General features: G+C 45.6%; 3 protein-coding genes across 7 annotated transcripts in view; all 3 read right to left on the reverse strand.

The window, feature by feature from the left end:
• The window catches only part of ccdc186 (coiled-coil domain-containing protein 186), a 1,196,038-nt gene that overhangs the window by 283,739 nt on the left and 889,476 nt on the right, over positions 1-22,823 (reverse strand). The gene's annotated exons all lie outside the window — the stretch shown is intronic.
• LOC112220509 (pentraxin fusion protein) lies at positions 4,960-9,762 on the reverse strand. Its single transcript, XM_024382375.2, has 3 exons — positions 9,662-9,762; positions 6,963-7,035; positions 4,960-6,325 (listed from the first exon to the last, which is right to left on the reverse strand). Exons 1-3 carry the CDS (start codon positions 9,662-9,664, stop codon positions 5,709-5,711), a joined length of 693 nt encoding a protein of 230 aa, XP_024238143.1. The 5' UTR covers positions 9,665-9,762; the 3' UTR covers positions 4,960-5,708.
• LOC112220485 (bactericidal permeability-increasing protein) overlaps positions 16,097-22,823 on the reverse strand; it is a 28,249-nt gene continuing 21,522 nt past the window's right edge. For all 4 annotated transcript variants that reach the window (XM_042305883.1, XM_024382354.2, XM_024382361.2 and 1 more), the window contains 8 exons: positions 17,643-17,819; positions 17,485-17,544; positions 17,126-17,293; positions 16,964-17,031; positions 16,841-16,883; positions 16,688-16,751; positions 16,525-16,601; positions 16,097-16,403 (listed from right to left, as the gene is read on the reverse strand). In XM_042305883.1, the coding sequence (XP_042161817.1) occupies positions 16,362-16,403; positions 16,525-16,601; positions 16,688-16,751; positions 16,841-16,883; positions 16,964-17,031; positions 17,126-17,293; positions 17,485-17,544; positions 17,643-17,819 (699 nt within the window). In that variant the 3' untranslated portion in view covers positions 16,097-16,361. The remainder of the gene's footprint in view (positions 16,404-16,524; positions 16,602-16,687; positions 16,752-16,840; positions 16,884-16,963; positions 17,032-17,125; positions 17,294-17,484; positions 17,545-17,642; positions 17,820-22,823) is intronic.

A 22,823-nucleotide genomic window follows, 5' to 3' on the forward strand; every position in this document is an offset into this window, starting at 1 on the left:
CAGACAACACAGAGTTACACATGGAGTAAACAATTAACAAGTCAATAACAGTAGAAAAAAAAGAGTCTATATACATTGTGTGTAAAAGGCATGAGGAGGTAGGCAAATAATTACAATTTTGCAGATTGAGGCCCTCACCTCCTCCCTGAAGGCCATTTCGTCGTTGTTGGTAATCAAGCCTACCACTGTTGTGTCGTCCCCAAACTTGATGATTGAGTTGGAGGTGTGCGTGGCCATGCAGTCGTGGGTGAACAGGGAGTACAGGAGAGGGCTCAGAACGCACCCTTGTGGGGCCCCAATTTTGCAGATTGATAACACTGGAGTGATAAATGATCAGATGGTCATGTACAGGTAGAGATATTGGTGTGCAAAAGAGCAGAAAAGTAAATAAAAACAGTATGGGGATGAGGTAGGTAATATTGGGTGGGCTATTTACCGATAGACTATGTACAGCTGCAGCGATCGGTTAGCTGCTCAGATAGCAGATGTTTGAAATTGGTGAGGGAGATAAAAGTCTCCAACTTCAGCGATTTTTGCAATTCGTTCCAGTCACAGGCAGCAGAGAACTGGAACGAAAGGCGGCCAAATGAGGTGTTAGCTTTAGGGATTATCAGTGAGATACACCTGCTGGAGCGCGTGCTACGGGTGGGTGTTGCCATCGTGACCAGTGCACTGAGATAAGCTGGAGCTTTACCTAGCATGGACTTGTAGATGACCTGGAGCCAGTGGGTCTGGCGACGAATATGTAGCGAGGGCCAGCCGACTAGAGCATACCGTTCGCAGTGGTGGGTGGTATAAGGTGCTTTTGTAACAAAACGGATGGCACTGTGATAAACTGCATCCAGTTTGCTGAGTAGAGTGTTGGAAGCTATTTTGTAGATGACAACGCCAAAGTCGAGGATCGGTAGGATAGTCAGTTTTACTAGGGTAAGTTTGGCGGCGTGAGTGAAGGAGGCTTTGTTGCGGAATAGAATGCCGACTCTAGATTTGATTTTAGATTGGAGATGTTTGATGTGAGTCTGGAAGGAGAGTTTACAGTCTAGCCAGACACCTAGGTACTTATAGATGTCCACATATTCTAGGTCGGAACCATCCAGGGTGGTGATGCTAGTCGGGCGTACGGGTGCAGGCAGCGAACGGTTGAAAAGCATGCATTTGGTTTTACTAGCGTTTAAGAGAAGTTGGAGGCCACGGAAGGAGTGTTGTATGGCATTGAAGCTCGTTTGGAGGTTAGATAGCACAGTGTCCAAGGACGGGCCGGAAGTATACAGAATGGTGTCGTCTGCGTAGAGGTGGATCAGGGAATCGCCCGCAGCAAGAGCAACATCATTGATATATACAGAGGAAAGAGTCGGCCCGAGAATTGAACCCTGTGGCACCCCCATAGAGACTGCCAGAGGACCGGACAGCATGCCCTCCGATTTGACACACTGAACTCTGTCTGCAAAGTAGTTGGTGAACCAGGCAAGGCAGTCATCAGAAAAACCGAGGCTACTGAGTCTGCCGATAAGAATATGGTGATTGACAGAGTCGAAAGCCTTGGCAAGGTCGATGAAGACGGCTGCACAGTACTGTCTTTTATCGATGGCGGTTATGATATCGTTTAGTACCTTGAGCGTGGCTGAGGTGCACCCGTGACCGGCTCAGAAACCAGATTGCACAGCGGAGAAGGTACGGTGGGATTCGAGATGGTCAGTGACCTGTTTGTTGACTTGGCTTTCGAAGACCTTAGATAGGCAGGGCAGGATGGATATAGGTCTGTAAGAGTTTGGGTCCAGGGTGTCTCCCCCTTTGAAGAGGGGGATGACTGCGGCAGCTTTCCAATCCTTGGGGATCTCAGACGATATGAAAGAGAGGTTGAACAGGCTGGTAATAGGGGTTGCGACAATGGCGGCGGATAGTTTCAGAAATAGAGGGTCCAGATTTTCAAGCCCAGCTGATTTGTACGGGTCCAGGTTTTGCAGCTCTTTCAGAACATCTGCTATCTGGAGTTGGGTAAAGGAGAAGCTGGGAGGCTTGGGCGAGTAGCTGCGGGGGAAGGGGGGGTGGGGGTGGAGCTGTTGGCCGAGGTTGGAGTAGCCAGGAGGAAGGCATGGCCAGCCGTTGAGAAATGCTTGTTGAAGTTTTCGATAATCATGGATTTATCGGTGGTGACCGTGTTACCTAGCCTCAGTGCAGTGGGCAGCTGGGAGGAGGTGCTCTTGTTCTCCATTGACTTCACAGTGTCCCAGAACTTTTTGGAGTTAGAGCTACAGGATGCAAAGTTCTGCCTGAAGAAGCTGGCCTTTGCTTTCCTGACTGACTGCGTGTATTGGTTCCTGACTTCCCTGAACAGTTGCATATCGTGGGGACTATTCAATGCTGTTGCAGTCCGCCACAGGATGTTTTTGTGCTAGTCGAGGGCAGTCAGGTCTGGAGTGAACCAAGGGCTATATCTGTTCTTAGTTCTGCATTTTTTGAACGGAGCATGCTTATCTAAAATGGTGAGGAAGTTACTTTTAAAGAATGACCAGGCATCCTCAACTGATGGGATGAGGTCAATATCCTTCCAGGATACCCGGGCCAGGTCGATTAGAAAGGCCTGCTCACAGAAGTGTTTTAGGGAGCTTTTGACAGTGATGAGGAGTGGTCGTTTGACTGGGATCCGTAGCGGATACAGGCAATGAGGCAGTGATCGCTGAGATCCTGGTTGAAGACAGCGGAGGTGTATTTGGAGGGCCAGTTGGTCAGGATGACGTCTATGAGGGTGCCCTTGTTTACAGATTTAGGGTTGTACCTGGTGGGTTCCTTGATGATTTGTGTGAGATTGAGGGCATCTAGCTTAGATTGTAGGACTGCTGGGGTGTTAAGCATATCCCAGTTTAGGTCACCTAACAGAACAAACTCTGAAGCTAGATGGGGGGCGATCAATTCACAAATGGTGTCCAGGGCACAGCTTTGAGCGGAGGGGGGTCGATAGCAGGCGGCAACAGTGAGAGACTTATTTCTGGAGAGAGAAATTTTTAAAATTAGTAGTTCGAACTGTTTGGGTATGGACCTGGAAAGTATGACATTACTTTGCAGGTTATCTCTGCAGTAGACTGCAACTCCTCCCCCTTTGGCAGTTCTATCTTGACGGAAAATGTTATAGTTGGGTATGGAAATCTCAGAATTTTTGGTGGCCTTCCTGAGCCAGGATTCAGACACGGCAAGGACATCAGGGTTAGCAGAGTGTGCTAAAGCAGTGAGTAAAACAAACTTAGGGAGGAGGCTTCTGATGTTGACATGCATGAAACCAAGGCTTTTTCGATCACAGAAGTCAACAAATGAGGGTGCCTGGGGACATGCAGGGCCTGGGTTTACCTCCACATCACCCACGGAACAGAGGAGGAGTAGTATGAGGGTGCTGCTAAAGGCTATCAAAACTGGCCGCCTACAGCGTTGGGGACAAAGAATAAAAGGAGAAGATTTCTGGGCATGGTAGAATATATTCAGGGCATAATGCGCAGACAGGGGTATGGTGGGGTGCGGGTAAAGCGGAGGTAAGCCCAGGCACTGGGTGATGATAAGAGAGGTTGTATCTCTAGACATGCTGGTTGTAATGGGTGAGGTCACCGCATGTGTGGGAGGTGGGACAAAGGAGGTATCAGGGGTATGAAGAGTGGAACTAGGGGCTCCATTGTAAACTAAAACAATGATAACTAACCTGAACAACAACAGCAGGTAAAATGGTTTTGACTAGGCAGAGAGGGTCGGATTAACCACACACAGAGCCTGAGTCCATAATAGTGCTTATGCAATAAATGTATTGGACGAAGGAAACAAACTCTGCTTTGTGAAAACTGTGCGGTTACGTCCTTCAGTACAATTGTGTTTGGCAGAGTAGTGTATGAACTGAGCAATGTGTTCATTTGAACTCTAAGCATTGATAGGAAAACAGCTTCTTTTTTTTCTCCTACAAAATAAACAAAATATCGTGTTGACATACTTTCAGGTCATTTGAAGAGTGATGTTTAGGGTCAGAGAACCAGATTATACTTTGTCCTCACTTACATTCGCTACGTAGAAGTCTGGACGAGAACCGTAAGTAGGAATGTCAGTCAAATCCTAAAATGCATTTCCATGTGACAACACACTTCACAGATGACAAATTGGTAATGTACACTCCCCTATGTATTTATATGGACAGTGAAGCTAAAACTTTTAATTTGGCTCTATACTCCAGCATTTTGGATTGAGAATGATTTGTGAGGCGACAGTACATAATGTCACCTTTTATTTGAGGGTATTTTTTATCTGTTTTACCGTTTAGAAATTAAAGCACTTGATGTATCAAGTCAATTTGTCAAAGGTTTAGTATTGGTCCAATATTCCTAGCACGCAATGACTACATCAAGCTTGTGACTCTACACACTTGTTGGATGCATTTGCAGTTTGTTTTGGTTGGGTTTCAGATTATTTTGGGCAGAAATGAATGTTGAAATGTAGAAATGAATGTTAAATAATGTATTTTGTCATTTTGTAGTCACTTTTATAAATTATTTGTAAATAAGAATGAACACTTCTGAACACTTCCACATTCATTTGGATGCTACCATGAGTACGGATAATCATGAAAAAATTGTGAATAATGAGTGAAAAATTAGAGGCATAAATATCATACCTCCCCTGTTATTGGTAATGTTACCAAATACTAAACTTTTGACTAAATTGACTGTACTATAAGTGAATGTGTCCAAATATGTACGACACCTTAAAATGGGGGACGAGATACATAAAGTGCATTCATTTCTAAACAGTAAAACAGATATGCATGAAAATAACCTCAAATAAAAGGTGACACTTTACTATAGCTTCATATAAAAAAATAAACGTTTGCTCAAATCCAAAATGCTGGAGTATGAACTCGACCTTGAACTCATCTGTGTGTTTGCCAGTACTATACCTCACTGGCCGTGTTCAAGAACATAAAACATGTGATTTAAGATTAGGATCACTTTATTGGTCAATAACACACAAGGTCCAACCAAAATGTTACTTCAGCTTTTAACCCAACCCCTCTGATAGACACATACATGTTTTGGAGAGGTGCAGGGAGCTGCCACACTGGGCACCTGTGGAACTGTTGTTGTGGGGGGTTATGTGCCTTGCTCAAGGGCAGGCAATGGCATCTAGGATCTGATACCAGCAACCCTCTGGTTGCCAGCTCACTTCGTGCCAGAGTTTTCTTATTGACCAGGGATTCGAACTGGCAACCTCGCCGCTCTAACTGGTAGGTTACCTGCCACCCTATTCATAGGTAAATAGTGTCTGACTGACTGATCTGCAAATAATATTGAGTAGTTATTTATGATGCAAGGTGATTTGTGAATCAGTTAGTCTCGACTTGCCTTTAAATTCTGCACACCCCCGTTGTTATCAGTATAATGGATTGCCCGATGCTGTTTATCTATGCGATTACGTCAGTGTTCAAATGTCAACACCCCCCACACACACCCCCACACACACACAAATAAAAAAAAACATATGCTATGTGCCCGTTGGGAACTTTATATTTGTTGAGATGAGACAGGGTCTCAAACTAATACAACTTTATTCTCCATATGAATTTTCTGTAATTTCTTAACTCCCTCAGATAACGTACATCACACTGACACACAGAGAACAGGGTCAGGCCGCAGTGCAGCACCCCTGGATGGAGAGCATGTTGTTGGTGCCTTGGGGACACCTTACAACTCTTCAGTGATCACCTTGACGTTCCCATTGACTATGAGCTCTATGGTTTCCCAGTCAAAAATGTTCCCTCTGGGCATACGTTTCCCAACATGCAAAGCCTCTATCATGGCATCGGAGAGCACGTAGTCCCACATGTTGACGTCTGTGATCTCTCCGACGAAACTCTGCTTGCTGTCAAAGTCCTTCAGGAAAGAGTCTGGATCCTGTCCCAGGATGACCTTACCTCCATTCTGCACTTTGTGTCCTGATTTATACACCTTCCTAATGCTCCTCTTCCCATCTACGTGGAACGCGGCCATACCTGACTTCGAGTCCCAGGTGAGACAGAGGTGGGTCTGGAAGGTGTTGAGCTCAGGTAGGTGGAAGAAGACCCCTTCCCCACTCATAAACAGACCGTACCTGCCGTCAGCTTCTCTCCACATGTTGAGCTCGTCGAAGTACAGTGTACGGTAGGCAAACAAGATGATCTCACGGTTACCCTTTGCCAGTTCTGTGGCCACCCGCATGCACAGGGTGAAGGCTCCCATGTCAAGATCCTTCTGAGGGACCAGCTCCACGTAGCTGTTGTCAGTTTCCATTGGGAACACCAAGGATCTTCTCATGGGCCTCTCTATAGAGAGACAGAGAGAAGAATCATGCAGGCCTGGGTTCAAATGAAATCTTTGTGGCAGATGGCCAGGGTTTGCACTTTCAAGAGTTTTCTATTTGTTCCATTGCGACAGGCAAGCTCAATCCAACACAGCTAAAGTATTTGAAATGATTTCAAATCGTATTTGAAACTAGGTGTGGAGTCATGTGACAGTGACACAGGCTTGAGGGGTCAATTCCATATGTTATTCAGTCAATTCAGGAAGTGTAGTGACAATTAATTGCTTGAAGCAAATTAAAACAACCCATTTTCAATTCAGGAACATAGGACGACAGTTTCCTTATCTAAATGTGCACACACAATGCTAGAAGAGTAAAATGTCCCCCATTGTGTGAATATTGTGTGAATATGAATATAAATGTAGTTTTAGGAACTGTATTAGTACCCGTCCTAGACTGTTCCCTGTTCTGGGAAGCTTTATAGCACCACATTTGGTTAAGCTCACACCTAAATTCTCTAAACAATTATCATAATAGATTTGATTTTAAGCGCTTTTCAAAACACCAAAGTCACTTTACAATAGTGACACAGAAATGAATAAATAACACAAGTGATTGACTATCTACAAATTCTACCACAGAAGTGAAGTTCAGACTACCTGCAGAAGCAAAGGAGAGAGAGACACCAAAGATGAGAAGAGTTGCCAGCAGCCCCATTTGATCCCACAGAGCCTATGAAGATAAATACATTAAATACATGATAAATATACATACATACATAAATATAATATAAATTCATTACAGCAGAGACAGTTTTAGATGTTTTTAGATGTCTTTTTGTCACTACAATGTCCTATTATTACAATACCCACATGGTCAGATGAAGCAGATGCTAAACTACAGGACGGTTTTGTTAGCACAGACTGGAATATGTTCTGGGATTCCTCCGATGGCGTTGAGGAGTACACCACATCAGTCACTGGCTTCATCAATAAGTGCATCGATGACGCTGCTGCTACTCTCTGTAATTATCTATGCATAGTCACTTTAATAACTCTACCTACATGTACATATTACCTCAATTACCTTGACTAACCAGTGTCCCACACATTGACTCTGTACCGGTACCCCCTGTATATAGCCTCCACATTGACTCTGTACTGGTACCCCCTGTATATAGCCTCCACATTGACTCTGTACTGGTACCCCTGTATATAGCCTCCACATTGACTCTGTACTGGTACCCCTGTATATAGCCTCCACATTGACTCTGTACCGGTACCCCTGTATATAGCCTCCACATTGACTCTGTACTGGTACCCCTGTATATAGCCTCCACATTGACTCTGTACCGGTACCCCCTGTATATAGCCTCCACATTGACTCTGTACTGGTACCCCTGTTTATAGCCTCCACATTGACTCTGTACTGGTACCCCTGTATATAGCCTCCACATTGATTCTGTACCGGTACCCCCTGTATATAGCCTCCACATTGATTCTGTACCGGTACCCCTGTATATAGCCTCCACATTGACTCTGTACTGGTACCCCTGTATATAGCCTCCACATTGACTCTGTACTGGTACCCCTGTATATAGCCTCCACATTGACTCTGTACTGGTACCCCTGTATATAGCCTCCACATTGACTCTGTACTGGTACCCCTGTATATAGCCTCCACATTGACTCTGTACTGGTACCCCTGTATATAGCCTCCACATTGACTCTGTACTGGTACCCCCTGTATAAAGCCTCCACATTGACTCTGTACTGGTACCCCTGTATATAGCCTCCACATTGACTCTGTACTGGTACCCCTGTATATAGCCTCCACATTGATTCTGTACCGGTACCCCTGTATATAGCCTCCACATTGACTCTGTACTGGTACCCCTGTATATAGCCTCCACATTGACTCTGTACTGGTACCCCTGTATATAGCCTCCACATTGACTCTGTACTGGTACCCCTGTATATAGCCTCCACATTGACTCTGTACTGGTACCCCTGTATATAGCCTCCACATTGACTCTGTACTGGTACCCCTGTATATAGCCTCCACATTGACTCTGTACTGGTACCCCCTGTATATAGCCTCCACATTGATTCTGTACCGGTACCCCTGTATATAGCCTCCACATTGATTCTGTACTGGTACCCCTGTATATAGCCTCCACATTGACTCTGTACCGGTACCCCTGTATATAGCCTCCACATTGACTCTGTACTGGTACCCCTGTATATAGCCTCCACATTGACTCTGTACTGGTACCCCTGTATATAGCCTCCACATTGACTCTGTACTGGTACCACCTGTATATAGCCTCCACATTGACTCTGTACTGGTACCCCTGTATATAGCCTCCACATTGACTCTGTACTGGTACCCCTGTATATAGCCTCCACATTGACTCTGTACTGGTACCCCCTGTATATAGCCTCCACATTGACTCTGTACTGGTACCCCCTGTATATAGCCTCCACATTGACTCTGTACTGGTACCCCTGTATATAGCCTCCACATTGACTCTGTACTGGTACCCCTGTATATAGCCTCCACATTGACTCTGTACTGGTACCCCTGTATATAGCCTCCACATTGACTCTGTACTGGTACCCCTGTATATAGCCTCCACATTGACTCTGTACTGGTACCCCTGTATATAGCCTCCACATTGACTCTGTACTGGTACCCCCTGTATATAGCCTCCACATTGACTCTGTACCGGTACCCCTGTATATATCCTCCACATTGACTCTGTACTGGTACCCCTGTATATATCCTCCACATTGACTCTGTACTGGTACCCCTGTATATATCCTCCACATTGACTCTGTACTGGTACCCCTGTGTATATAGCCTCCACATTGACTCTGTACTGGTACCCCCTGTATATATCCTCCACATTGACTCTGTACTGGTACCCCATGTATATATCCTCCACATTGACTCTGTACTGGTACCCCCTGTATATAGCCTCCACATTGACTCTGTACTGGTACCCCCTGTATATATCCTCCACATTGACTCTGTACTGGTACCCCCTGTATATAGCCTCCACATTGACTCTGTACTGGTACCCCCTGTATATAGCCTCGCTATTGTTATTTTACTGCTGCTCTTTAATTATTTGTTTCTTTTATTTCTTATTGTTATTTTTTTTTGTTATTTTTTTAAAACTGCATTGTTGGTTAAGGGCTTGTAGGTAAGCATTTCACGGTAAGTTCTACACCGATTGTATTCGGCGCATGTGACAAATAACATTTGATTTGATTTGAACTTAAATGATGCATTCAGGTTTTAACCACTAATTATGAGGTATTAGGTAAGGCACGAAAATGATTTGTCTACTTACCATTGTTGATCCGCCTTATCAAATGGCTACCTAGTGTGCCTCTCAAACTGTACAGTATATATACACTCACCCAAACTCTTAGAAATCCATTTCAAAACATGTGACACTGATAACCCAAACCCTGAATTCCAAGTTATTGATTGTGTGTGTGTTGTGAAACTTAGTCTAGCTAAAAGCAAACAACAGACCCAGTGTCTGTGGCATATTACATTTTGATTTAAAAAAAAAATCTCTTTAGTATTATTTTCTAAATTATATGGGTAATTTGAAAACTCTTAGTACAAAACCCCCAACTGGTAACATTTGTAATGCAGCCAATCTTACATTCAAAACCTTTCACTGTGCATTCATTTGGTTTGTAGACATCTTTCATCACACAACTATTGATCCAAAAGATGCACTGAATGTACAAAACAGCGTATATAAATTGAGTTGCACCCCCTTTTGCCCAATCTCAATTCCCTGAGGGCATGGACGCTACAAGGTGTTGAAAGCGTTCCACAGGGATGCTGAACCATGTTGACGCCAATGCTTTCCACAGTTGTGTCAAGATGTCGGAATGTCCTTTGGGTGGTGGACCATTCTTGATACACACATGAAACTGTTGAGTGGGAAAAACCCAGCAGTGTTACAGTTCTTGACACACTCAAACCAGCGCGCCTGGCATATGCTACCATACCCCGTTCAAAGGCACTTCAATCTTGGCACACATACACAATCTATGGCTTAAAAATCCTTCTTTAACTTGTCTCCTCCCCTTCATCTACACTGATTGAAGTGGATTTAACAAGTGACATCAATAAGGGATCATAGCTTTCACCTGGATTCACCTGGTTGGTCTATCAATGTCATGGGAAGAGCAGCTGTTCTTAATGTTTTGTACACGCAGTATAAATGAACATGTGTTGCAATATAAAACATATTTCTAGATGAAACACTGATTAAGTTTGGAAAAAAAGTGACTGTATGATTTTGTGTGTTAGTCAATTGAAAATGTGCTTAGAGTTTTGAAACAACTGCCTTTTCAATGATCTGTTTTGAGTTTTGTACTAGGAGTTGTATAAATCAAATCAAATCAAATGTTATTTGTCACATGTGCCGAAATCACATACTTGTGAAAATTGCACCAAAGTGATAAAAATAACTGTAGTAGCTAACCACTAGAATACCTAGTTGCTGCATAGTTTAAGACAATGTCCCATAAAGCACCCAGGTCTCTTAGAAGAAAAGGTGCTATCTAGAACCTAAAAGGGTTCTTCGGCTGTCCCCATAGGAGAACCCTTTGAAGATACTTTTTTGGTTCCAGGTAGAACCCTTTTGGTTCCAGGTAGAACTCTTTTGGGTTCCATAGAACTTCTGCCACAGAGGGTTCTACATGGAACACAAAAAGGTTCTACCTTGAACCAAAATTGGTTTTTACCTGGAACCAAAAAGGGTTCTCCTATGCGGACAGCCGAAGAACCCTTTTGGAACCCTTTTTTCTTAGAGTGTAGGGAACAGGGTGACATTTGGGACTATGTCCCAGACGGTCATGTCCCCTCATATCCTGAACATCTTTCTGGCGCACGGTGCTGATCCAGATGGCCATGTGCCAGTTTAAATGGTTGTCATCTAATTAAAGTAGTCCAATATACTATGTTAGGCTACCAAAGTAAGGAGTTGATAACACGCCCTCTAACCCGAACCCTGAATCCCACGTTATTGTGTTTGTGAGTGTCTCTGTGTGTGTTGTTAAACTTTGTCAGTGGTTAGTGAAATTTAGTCCAGCTTGAAGCATACACCCCCACAAACACACAAACCCAACTTTCCATGTGTTTAATGCCATTCCATTTGCTCCGTTTGGGCCATTATTCTGAACCATGCTTCCCTCAGCAGCCTCCACTGCTATCCAGTATTTATGTAATAAAACCAACACTGCAAGTGACTACCCACATGATATTACGTTAGTGCTCAAACCTGAGCAGCATTTCCCGCATGCAAACACGCACACCCACCCACGCACACACACACACACACACATGCTCCTTCGTGACCCCTCTTTCAAGGTCACTGAGATCTCTTCTTCTAAATCAAAACCCCAAATCAAATCAAATTTTATTTGTCACATACACATGGTTAGCAGATGTTAATGCGAGTGTAGCGAAATGCTTGTGCTTCTAGTTCCGACAATGCAGTAATAACCAACAAGTAATCTAACTAACAATTCCAAAACTACTGTCTTATACACAGTGTAAGGGGATAAAGAATATGTACATAAGGATATATGAATGAGTGATGGTACAGAGCAGCATAGGCAAGATACAGTAGATGGTATCGAGTACAGTATGTACATATGAGATGAGTATGTAAACAAAGTGGCATATATACATGTATACATGTATTACATAAGGATGCAGTCGATGATATAGAGTACAGTATATACGTATGCATATGAGATGAATAATGTAGGGTAAGTAACATTATATAAGGTAGCATTGTTTAAAGTGGCTAGTGATATATTTACATCATTTCCCATTAATTCCCATTATTAAAGTGGCTGGAGTTGAGTCAGTGTCAGTGTCAGTGTGTTGGCAGCAGCTACTCAATGTTAGTGGTGGCTGTTTAACAGTCTGATGGCCTTGAGATAGAAGCTGTTTTTCAGTCTCTCGGTCCCAGCTTTGATGCACCTGTACTGACCTCGCCTTCTGGATGATAGCGGGGTGAACAGGCAGTGGCTCGGGTGGTTGATGTCCTTGATGATCTTTATGGCCTTCCTGTAACATCGGGTGGTGTAGGTGTCCTGGAGGGCAGGTAGTTTGCCCCCGGTGATGCGTTGTGCAGACCTCACTACCCTCTGGAGAGCCTTACGGTTGTGGGCGGAGCAGTTGCCGTACCAGGCGGTAATACAGCCCGCCAGGATGCTCTCGATTGTGCATCTGTAGAAGTTTGTGAGTGCTTTTGGTGACAAGCCGAATTTCTTCAGCCTCCTGAGGTTGAAGAGACGCTGCTGCGCCTTCTTCACGATGCTGTCTGTGTGAGTGGACCAATTCAGTTTGTCTGTGATGTGTATGCCGAGGAACTTAAAACTTGCTACCCTCTCCACTACTGTTCCATCGATGTGGATAGGGGGGTGTTCCCTCTGCTGTTTCCTGAAGTCCACAATCATCTTCTTAGTTTTGTTGACGTTGAGTGTGAGGTTATTTTCCTGACACCACACTCCGAGGGCCCTCACCTCCTCCCTGTAGGCCGTCTCGTCGTTGTTGGTAATCAAGCCTACCACTGTTGTGTCGTCCGCAAACTTGATGATTGAGTTGGAGGCGTGCGTGGCCACGCAGTCGTGGGTGAACAGGGAGTACAGGAGAGGGCTCAGAACGCACCCTTGTGGGGCCCCAGTGTTGAGGATCAGCGGGGTGGAGATGTTGTTGCCTACCCTCACCACCTGGGGGCGGCCCGTCAGGAAGTCCAGTACCCAGTTGCACAGGGCGGGGTCGAGACCCAGGGTCTCGAGCTTGATGACGAGCTTGGAGGGTACTATGGTGTTGAATGCCGAGCTGTAGTCGATGAACAGCATTCTCACATAGGTATTCCTCTTGTCCAGATGGGTTAGGGCAGTGTGCAGTGTGGTTGAGATTGCATCGTCTGTGGACCTATTTGGGCGGTAAGCAAATTGGAGTGGGTCTAGGGTGTCAGGTAGGGTGGAGCTGATATGGTCCTTGACTAGTCTCTCAAAGCACTTCATGATGACGGAAGTGAGTGCTACGGGGCGGTAGTCGTCTAGCCATGGTAGTCAAAATAATGGGCAACTGGGCATTTTATGGGATGTTAATTTCTTAATGAACTCAGGAACCATACTCGTGTGGAATCACCTGCTTTCAAAATACTTTGTATCCCTCTTTTACACAAGTGTTTCCTTTAGTTTAGCCCCTAGCCACCTCCTCTAATGACCTGGCTCCATCTGCACCTTTCTTTAAGAAACTCAATATCTGTCTATTTAAAATATTAACGTACGCCAATTATCAACTTTCATCTACAAATACTCATACCTCCCAGACAGTCGAGCCAACAAAGACCAGACTGTTTGGAGCCAGATAGAATCTAGTCAAGGCAACCACAGGGTACATGGGTTAATCTTTTCCAAGTGACACAGATCTGAACTGGCGTGGGACAGTGACTATGCAATTTTACCAACCAATACAGAAGTCACAAACTATGTACAGTGGGGCAAAAAAGTATTTAGTCAGCCACCAATTGTGCAAGTTCTCCAACTTAAAAAGATGAGAGAGGCCTGTAATTTTCATCATAGGTACACTTCAACTATGACAGACAAAATGAGAAAAAAAAATCCAGAAAATCACATTGTAGGATTTGTATTTATTTGCAAATTATGGTGGAAAATAAGTATTTGGTCACCTACAAACAAGCAAGATTTCTGGCTCTCACAGACCTGTAACTTCTTCTTTAAGAGGCTCCTCTGTCCTCCACTTGTTACCTGTATTAATGGCACCTGTTTGAACTTGTTATCAGTATAAAAGACACCTGTCCACGACCTCAAACAGTCACACTCCAAACTCCACTATGGCCAAGATCAAAGAGCTTTCAAAGGACACCAGAAACAAAACTGTAGACCTGCACCAGGCTGGGAAGACTGAATCTGCAATAGGTAAGCAGCTTTGTTTGAAGAAATCAACTGTGGGAGCAATTATTAGGAAATGGAAGACATGCAAGACCACTGATAATCTCCCTCGATCTGTGGCTCCACGCAAGATCTCACCCCGTGGGGTCAAAATGATCACAAGAACGGTGAGCAAAAATCCCAGAACCACACGGGGGGACCTAGTGAATGACCTGCAGAGAGCTGGGACCAAAGTAACAAAGCCTACCGTCAGTAACACACTACGCCGCCAGGGACTCAAATCCTGCAGTGCCAGACGTGTCCCCCTGCTTAAGCCAGTACATGTCCAGGCCCGTCTGAAGTTTGCTAGAGAGCATTTGGATGATCCAGAAGAAGATTGGGAGAATGTCATATGGTCAGATGAAACCAAAATATAACTTTTTGGTAAAAACTCAACTTGTCGTGTTTGGAGGACAAAGAATGCTGAGTTGCATCCAAAGAACACCATACCTACTGTGAAGCATGGGGGTGGAAACATCATGCTTCGTGGCTGTTTTTCTGCAAAGGGACCAGGACGACTGATCCGTGTAAAGGAAAGAATTGAATGGGGACATGTATCGTGAGATTTTGAGGGAAAACCTCCTTCCATCAGCAAGGGCATTGAAGATGAAACGTGGCTGGGTCTTTCAGCATGACAATGATCCCAAACACACCGCCCGGGCAACGAAGGAGTGGCTTCGTAAGAAGCATTTCAAGGTCCTGGAGTGGCCTAGCCAGTCTCCAGATCTCAACCCCATAGAAAATCTTTGGAGGGAGTTGAAAGTCCGTGTTGCTCAGCAACAGCCCCCAAACATCACTGCTCTAGAGAAGATCTTGGAGGGTTCGGGTTCATGTTTTTTGGCCTGGTGGTAGATTGGTCAACATGCCCTTGAGCAGGGCATTGAACCTGGATGCTTGTGTGTGTCGCTCTGAATGGGAATCTGTTGGATGACTGGTATGATGTAGTTATTGAGCGGCTTCACTGCAGATATATTGTATGTTTCGAATATTCAATAAATAATAATAAAAAATACTTCTCTCTCGCGCTCTCTCAATTATACTCTATGAAAGTAACCATATCTACATGTACATACTACCTCAATCAGCCAGACTAACCGATGTCTGTATATAGCCTCGCTACTTTTATAGCCTCTCTACTGTATGTAGCCTCGCTACTGTTTTTCACTGTCTTTTTACTGTTGTTTTATTTCTTTACTTACCTATTGTTCACCTAATACCTTTTTTGCACTATTGGTTAGAGCCTGTAAGTAAGCATTTCACTGTAAGGTCTAATACACCTGTTGTATTCGGCGCATATGACAAACTTTGATTTGATTCAAATGTTTCATTTCATGTCCATTTCAGGTGCTTATAATGGTGTATGAGTGCTTTTATAGGGATTATGAGACACCATCATCACTGGGGCACCATGTTTAGACCTGCTCTGCACTGTGACTGACTGGCCTATCTCGAATACAGATAACATCAGCCAACTCAGAGAGCCTGAGAGGCCAAGCCCTCAGCCACACCTCTCTGAGTGACACAGCTACACATCTATCTGACCATCACCATGACGGACAACTGGCTTCAGTCTGACCCACCAACACAGTGTCTAGTCCTCTGGTCCTCTGTACCCTGAAGGTGAGTGTGGAGTGGACATCATTTGTGGCACCACGGTGCTGAGCAGTGCTTTGCTGGCTTTTTGTGGGCATAGCTCGTTATAAAGCCATCTTTGATGGACAAAGATGTTACCTCAAACCAGAGACAACAGACTGAAGACTGAAGAAGATTGTTGTCGAATAAAATAAAGCTTTACTGATATTTGTTTATTTATACAAATGTATTCAATATAAATTACAGAACATTGAATAGTAGTGGAATACTGAAAAGATTGGAAGATACAGTATTTCATTTCAGAATGTGGTGCATTGTTTGAGAGTATATATGTACAGTATAATAGATTTGATTTGCAAACATTAATTACATGTCTCATTGGTTTGATTTGATTTATGATTTGATGCTTGATCAATCATCGATTAATGATGACTTGCACTGGGATTTACATGGCACTTATCCTGTGAACTGAACGTCTGTCCCAATCAGCATGTAGTCCTGGAGACAGAAGAGCAACAGTAGTTTGTCAAATATAGGACACACACTGGATACAGTATAAGAGCTATTGGACATGAGAAGAGATGTAGGAAGCAATGAGCTCTTAGATATCTGATTGTACCTTCAGGACTTGCAGTTGAGTGTTGATAAGGTTCATCTTTCCAATAGTGGGCAGGGGAAAACCCTTCTCTAGGCGAGCTATAAGATACAAACACATGGTTTTTCTAGTGGCCAATCAGTGCAGAAACAATGAATATTCATAAACATGGAAATAAAGCACTCACCATTGACCTTAGGTATCACAACCACTTTCAGAACCATCAGGAAGATGTTGTCAAGGGGTTGAACCTGTTTGATATAATTTCATTGTTTAGGTTCAGTGGTTCAGTGTTAGCAAGTTATATGCATGTCATAAGCTCTGAAAATATCATTCTTACCTGAAACTGTCCCACATAACTAGTTCCCAATGTCATCTCAATTCTGTGAAAAGCAGACAGTATTAATTTACTTTGGTCAGTGTTTGAAGGGCTTTTTTCCCCTTTTGCACCAATCATACTCACTTGTTCAGAGTGATAGCCCCAGCCAGCTTCACCCCAGTCACGTTCATTTGAGCGCTGACACTACCCTCCTGCAGAGATAGAGAAAGCTTGTAGAGTTAATTATCACTCTCACAGTCTAAGCTACAGTATTCTACTTCCTGAGTGACTGACAGACTGACTGACCATGTTGAGGACAAAGAGGGGAGAGAGCGTGGTGTTGGGCTGGATGGCGTAGGCCGTCACTGTGCCGCTGGCTTGGACTGTCACGTTGTTGGGCTCAAGAGAGATGGTGGGCTCCTTCACCGTCTTCACCAGCAGTTTCATCATCATTCCAGGAAAACGCTTCGCTATCTGAAACAACACACATAATCTTTCTTTAATCCTGAGAAGAATGTTAACTTTATCTTCTCTTAGATACAAACACAGAGTAAATGTGTTTGAACAAAAGGCTAATTTCCATCTCTGGATGGACACTAAAACCAAACTAATTTCATAGATAGTTTTTTCTAAACAAATGAAGTCATATGAGTCTGGTGTATCACCTCTGGAATGAAGACTCCAAACGTTCCAGTGTTCAGACGGATGGGAGAGCTAGGAGGGATCTGTCAGGGGAAAACAGTTATGTTTAACCTCACCCCTGAGGCAGATGGGACTATGTTAAACCTCACTCCCTGTAGATGGGAATCAGATTCAGACTCACCATATCATCTGTGACATGTAGGCTGAGTGCTCCAGCATTGTTGTACACAAAGCCTGCAGAGTTGGGTGTGAAGGAAGAGACCCCGATGTAGAGCATGTTGTTGTCCTGAGGAGGCAGGGAGAAGGGCGTGGGAGAGAACGGAGGCTCCTGGTGCTTCCCAATGTTGTAGAACTCACCCTGCAGAGAGAGAAAGAGAGAGAGAGAGAGAGAGAGAGACAGGCAGAGAGTGAGTTAGAGGGAGAGTCAGAGAGAGAGAGAGGGATACAGAGAGAGAGAGGAAGACAGAGAGAGAGAGGGATACAGAGAGAGAGAGAGGAAGACAGAGAGAGGGATACAGAGAGAGAGGGAGAGTCAGATAGAGAGAGGGATACAGAGAGAGAGAGAGGAAGACAGAGAGAGAGAGGGATACAAAGAGAGAGAGAGGGAGTTAGAGGGAGAGTCAGAGAGAGAGAGGGATACAGAGAGAGAGAGAGGAAGACAGAGAGAGAGGGAGTTAGAGGGAGAGTCAGAGAGAGAGAGGGATACAGAGAGAGAGAGAGGAAGACAGAGAGAGAGGGAGTTAGAGGGAGAGTCAGAGAGAGAGAGGGATACAGAGAGAGAGAGAGGAAGACAGAGAGAGAGGGACAGACAGAGAGTGAGTTAGAGGGAGAGTCAGAGAGAGAGAGGGATACAGAGAGAGAGAGGAAGACAGAGAGAGAGGGACAGACAGAGAGTGAGTTAGAGGGAGAGTCAGAGAGAGAGAGGGATACAGAGAGAGAGAGAGGAAGACAGAGAGAGAGGGAGACAGACAGAGAGTGAGTTAGAGGGAGAGTCAGAGAGAGAGAGGGATACAGAGAGAGAGAGGAAGACAGAGAGAGAGAGAGAGGAAGACAGAGAGAGAGAGAGAGGGATACAGAGAGAGAGAGAGAGAGGAAGACAGAGAGAGAGGGACAGACAGAGAGTGAGTTAGAGGGAGAGTCAGAGAGAGAGAGGGATACAGAGAGAGAGAGAGGGAAGACAGAGAGAGAGGAAAACAGAGAGAGAGAGGGATACAGAGAGAGAGAGAGAGGAAGACAGAGAGAGAGAGAGGAAGACAGAGAGAGAGAGGAAGACAGAGAGAGAGAGGGATACAGAGAGAGAGAGAGGAAGACAGAGAGAGGGATACAGAGAGAGAGGGAGAGTCAGATAGAGAGAGGGATACAGAGAGAGAGAGGAAGACAGAGAGAGAGAGGGATACAGAGAGAGAGAGAGAGAGGGAGTTAGAGGGAGAGTCAGAGAGAGAGAGGGATACAGAGAGAGAGAGGAAGACAGAGAGAGAGGGAGTTAGAGGGAGAGTCAGAGAGAGAGAGGGATACAGAGAGAGAGAGGAAGACAGACAGAGAGTGAGTTAGAGGGAGAGTGAGAGAGAGAGAGGGATACAGAGAGAGAGAGAGGAAGACAGAGAGAGAGGGACAGACAGAGAGTGAGTTAGAGGGAGAGTCAGAGAGAGAGAGGGATACAGAGAGAGAGAGAGGAAGACAGAGAGAGAGAGAGACAGACAGAGAGTGAGTTAGAGGGAGAGTCAGAGAGAGAGAGGGATACAGAGAGAGAGAGAGGAAGACAGAGAGAGAGAGAGAGGAAGACAGAGAGAGAGAGAGGGATACAGAGAGAGAGAGAGAGGAAGACAGAGAGAGAGGGACAGACAGAGAGTGAGTTAGAGGGAGAGTCAGAGAGAGAGAGGGATACAGAGAGAGAGAGAGGAAGACAGAGAGAGAGAGAAAGACAGAGAGAGAGAGAGAGAGGGATACAGAGAGAGAGAGAGAGAGAGGCAGACAGAGAGAGAGGGAGGAAGACAGAGAGAGAGAGGGATACAGAGAGAGAGAGGAAGACAGAGAGAGAGAGGGATACAAAGAGAGAGAGAGGAAGACAGAGAGAGAGAGAGGGATACAGAGAGAGAGAGGAAGACAGATTGAGAGGGAGACAGACAGAGAGTGAGTTAGAGGGAGAGTCAGAGAGAGAGAGGGATACAGAGAGAGAGAGAGGAAGACAGACAGAGAGTGAGTTAGAGGGAGAGTCAGAGAGAGAGAGGGATACAGAGAGAGAGAGAGAGAGGAAGACAGAGAGAGAGAGGAAAACAGAGAGAGAGAGGGATACAGAGAGAGAGAGGAAGACAGAGAGAGAGAGGAAGACAGAGAGAGAGAGGAAGACAGAGAGAGAGAGGAAGACAGAGAGAGAGAGAAAGACAGAGAGAGAGAGAGGAAGACAGACAGAGAGTGAGTTAGAGGGAGAGTCAGAGAGAGAGAGGGATACAGAGAGAGAGAGAGGAAGACAGAGAGAGAGAGAAAGACAGAGAGAGAGAGAGAGGGGGATACAGAGAGAGAGAGAGAGAGAGGCAGACAGAGAGAGAGGGAGGAAGACAGAGAGAGAGAGGGATACAGAGAGAGAGAGGAAGACAGAGAGAGAGAGAGGGATACAAAGAGAGAGAGAGGAAGACAGAGAGAGAGAGAGGGATACAGAGAGAGAGAGGAAGACAGATTGAGAGGGAGACAGACAGAGAGTGAGTTAGAGGGAGAGTCAGAGAGAGAGAGAGGGGATACAGAGAGAGAGAGAGGAAGACAGACAGAGAGTGAGTTAGAGGGAGAGTCAGAGAGAGAGAGGGATACAGAGAGAGAGAGAGAGAGGAAGACAGAGAGAGAGAGGAAAACAGAGAGAGAGAGGGATACAGAGAGAGAGAGAGGAAGACAGAGAGAGAGAGAGAAGACAGAGAGAGAGAGGAAGACAGAGAGAGAGAGGAAGACAGAGAGAGAGAGGAAGACAGAGAGAGAGAGAGGAAGACAGACAGAGAGTGAGTTAGAGGGAGAGTCAGAGAGAGAGGGATACAGAGAGAGAGTGAGGAAGACAGAGAGAGAGAGAGAGGAAGACAGAGAGAGAGAGAGGAAGACACAGAGAGAGAGAGAGGAAGACAGAGAGAGAGGGATACAGAGAGAGAGAGAGGGATACAGAGAGAGAGAGGAAGACAGAGAGAGAGAGAGGAAGACAGAGAGAGAGGGAGGAATACAGAGAGAGAGTGGAAGACAGAGAGAGAGAGAGAGAGGAAGACAGAGAGGGAGAGGAAGACAGAGAGAGAGGGATACAGAGAGAGAGAGGGATACAGAGAGAGAGAGGAAGACAGAGAGAGAGAGGGAGACAGAGAGAGAGAGAGAGATAGAGAGAGAGAGAGGAAGACAGAGAGAGAGAGAGAGGGATACAGAGAGAGAGAGAGAGGGATACAGAGAGAGAGAGGGGGAGTTAGAGAGAGAGGAAGACAGAGAGAGAGGGAGAGGGAGTTAGAGAGATAGAGGGAGTTAGAGAGAGAGGGAGGGAGTTAGAGAGCGAGGAAGACAGAGAGGGAGTTAGAGAGTGAGGAAGACAGAGAGAGAGAGGAAGACAGAGAGGGAGTTAGAGGGATACAGAGAGAGGGAGGGATACAGAGAGAGAGGGAGGGAGTTAGAGAGAGAGGAAGACAGAGAGGGAGTTAGAGAGAGAGGAAGACAGAGAGAGAGGGAGGGAGTTAGAGAGAGGGAGGGATACAGAGAGAGAGGGAGGGAGTTAGAGAGAGAGGAAGACAGAGAGGGAGTTAGAGAGAGAGGAAGACAGAGAGAGAGGGAGGGATTTAGAGAGAGAGGAAGACAGAGAGGGAGTTAGAGAGAGAGGAAGACAGAGAGAGAGGGAGGGAGTTAGAGAGAGAGGAAGACAGAGAGGGAGTTAGAGAGAGAGGAAGACAGAGAGAGAGGGAGGGAGTTAGAGACAGAGAGGGAGTTAGAGAGAGAGGAAGACAGAGAGAGAGGGAGGGAGTTAGGAGAGAGAGAGGAAGACAGAGAGGGAGTTAGAGAGTGAGGAAGACAGAGAGAGAGGAAGACAGAGAGGGAGTTAGAGGGATACAGAGAGAGAGGGAAGACAGAGAGAGAGGGAGGGAGTTAGAGAGAGAGGAAGACAGAGAGGGAGTTAGAGAGAGAGGAAGACAGAGAGAGAGGGAGGGAGGAGATACAGAGAGAGAGGGAGGAGAGATAGGAGAGAGAGAGAGAGGAAGACAGAGAGGGAGGGGGGATACAGAGAGAGGGAGACAGAGAGAGGGAGACAGAGAGAGAGGAGGGAGAGAGAGAGAGAGAAGACAGAGAGAGAGAGAGAGAGAGAAGACAGAGAGAGAGAGGAGACAGAGAGAGAGAGAGAAGACAGAGAGAGAGAGAGGGAGAGACAGAGAGAGAGAGGATACAGAGAGAGAGAGAAAGACAGAGAGAGAGAGAGAGGGAGACAGAGAGAGAGAGAGAGGAAGACAGAGAGAGAGGGATACAGAGAGAGAGAGAGGGAGACAGAGAGAGAGAGAGAGGAAGACAGAGAGAGAGAGAAGACAGAGAGAGAGAGAGAGGAAGACAGAGAGAGGGATACAGAGAGAGAGAGAGGAAGACAGAGAGAGAGAGACAGAGAGAGAGATACAGAGAGAGAGAGAGAGAGAGAGAGAGAGAGAGAGAGAGGGAGACAGAGAGAGAGAGGGACAGAGAGAGAGAGAGAGAGGAAGACAGAGAGAGAGAGGGAAGAGAGAGAGAGAGGGATACAGACAGAGAGGGAGTTAGAGAGAGAGAGACAGAGAGAGAGGAGAGGAAGAGAGGAAGACAGAGAGAGAGAGAGAGGAAGACAGAGAGAGAGAGGAAGGACAGAGAGAGAGAGAGAGAGAGAGAAGACAGAGAGAGAGAGAGAGAGAGAGAGAGAGAAGACAGAGAGAGAGAGAGAGAGGGAGACAGAGAGAGAGAGGGAGAGGGAGAGAGAGGAAGACAGAGAGAGGGGAGAGAGAGGGAGACAGAGAGAGAGAGGGATACAGAGAGAGAGAGAGAGAGAGAGAGAGAGAGAGGAGAGAGAGAGAGAGAGAGGAAGACAGAGAGAGAGAGGGAGAGAGAGAGGAGACAGACAGAGAGAGAGAGTTAGAGAGGGAGACAGAGAGAGAGAGAGAGAGAGAGAGGGAGGGAGAGAGAGAGAGAGAGGAAGACAGAGAGGAGAGTTAGAGGAGACAGAGAGAGAGAGAGGGATACAGAGAGAGAGAGAGAGAGAGACAGAGAGAGAGGAGGAGGGAGAGAGAGAGAGGAAGACAGAGAGAGAGAGGGAGTTAGAGAGAGAGGAAGACAGAGAGGGAGTTAGAGAGAGAGGAAGACAGAGAGAGAGGGAGGGAGAGAGAGAGGGAAGACAGAGAGG

The sequence above is a fragment of the Oncorhynchus tshawytscha genome, linkage group LG25 (assembly GCF_018296145.1).
Source record: "Oncorhynchus tshawytscha isolate Ot180627B linkage group LG25, Otsh_v2.0, whole genome shotgun sequence".
NCBI classification, from domain to species: domain Eukaryota; kingdom Metazoa; phylum Chordata; class Actinopteri; order Salmoniformes; family Salmonidae; genus Oncorhynchus; species Oncorhynchus tshawytscha.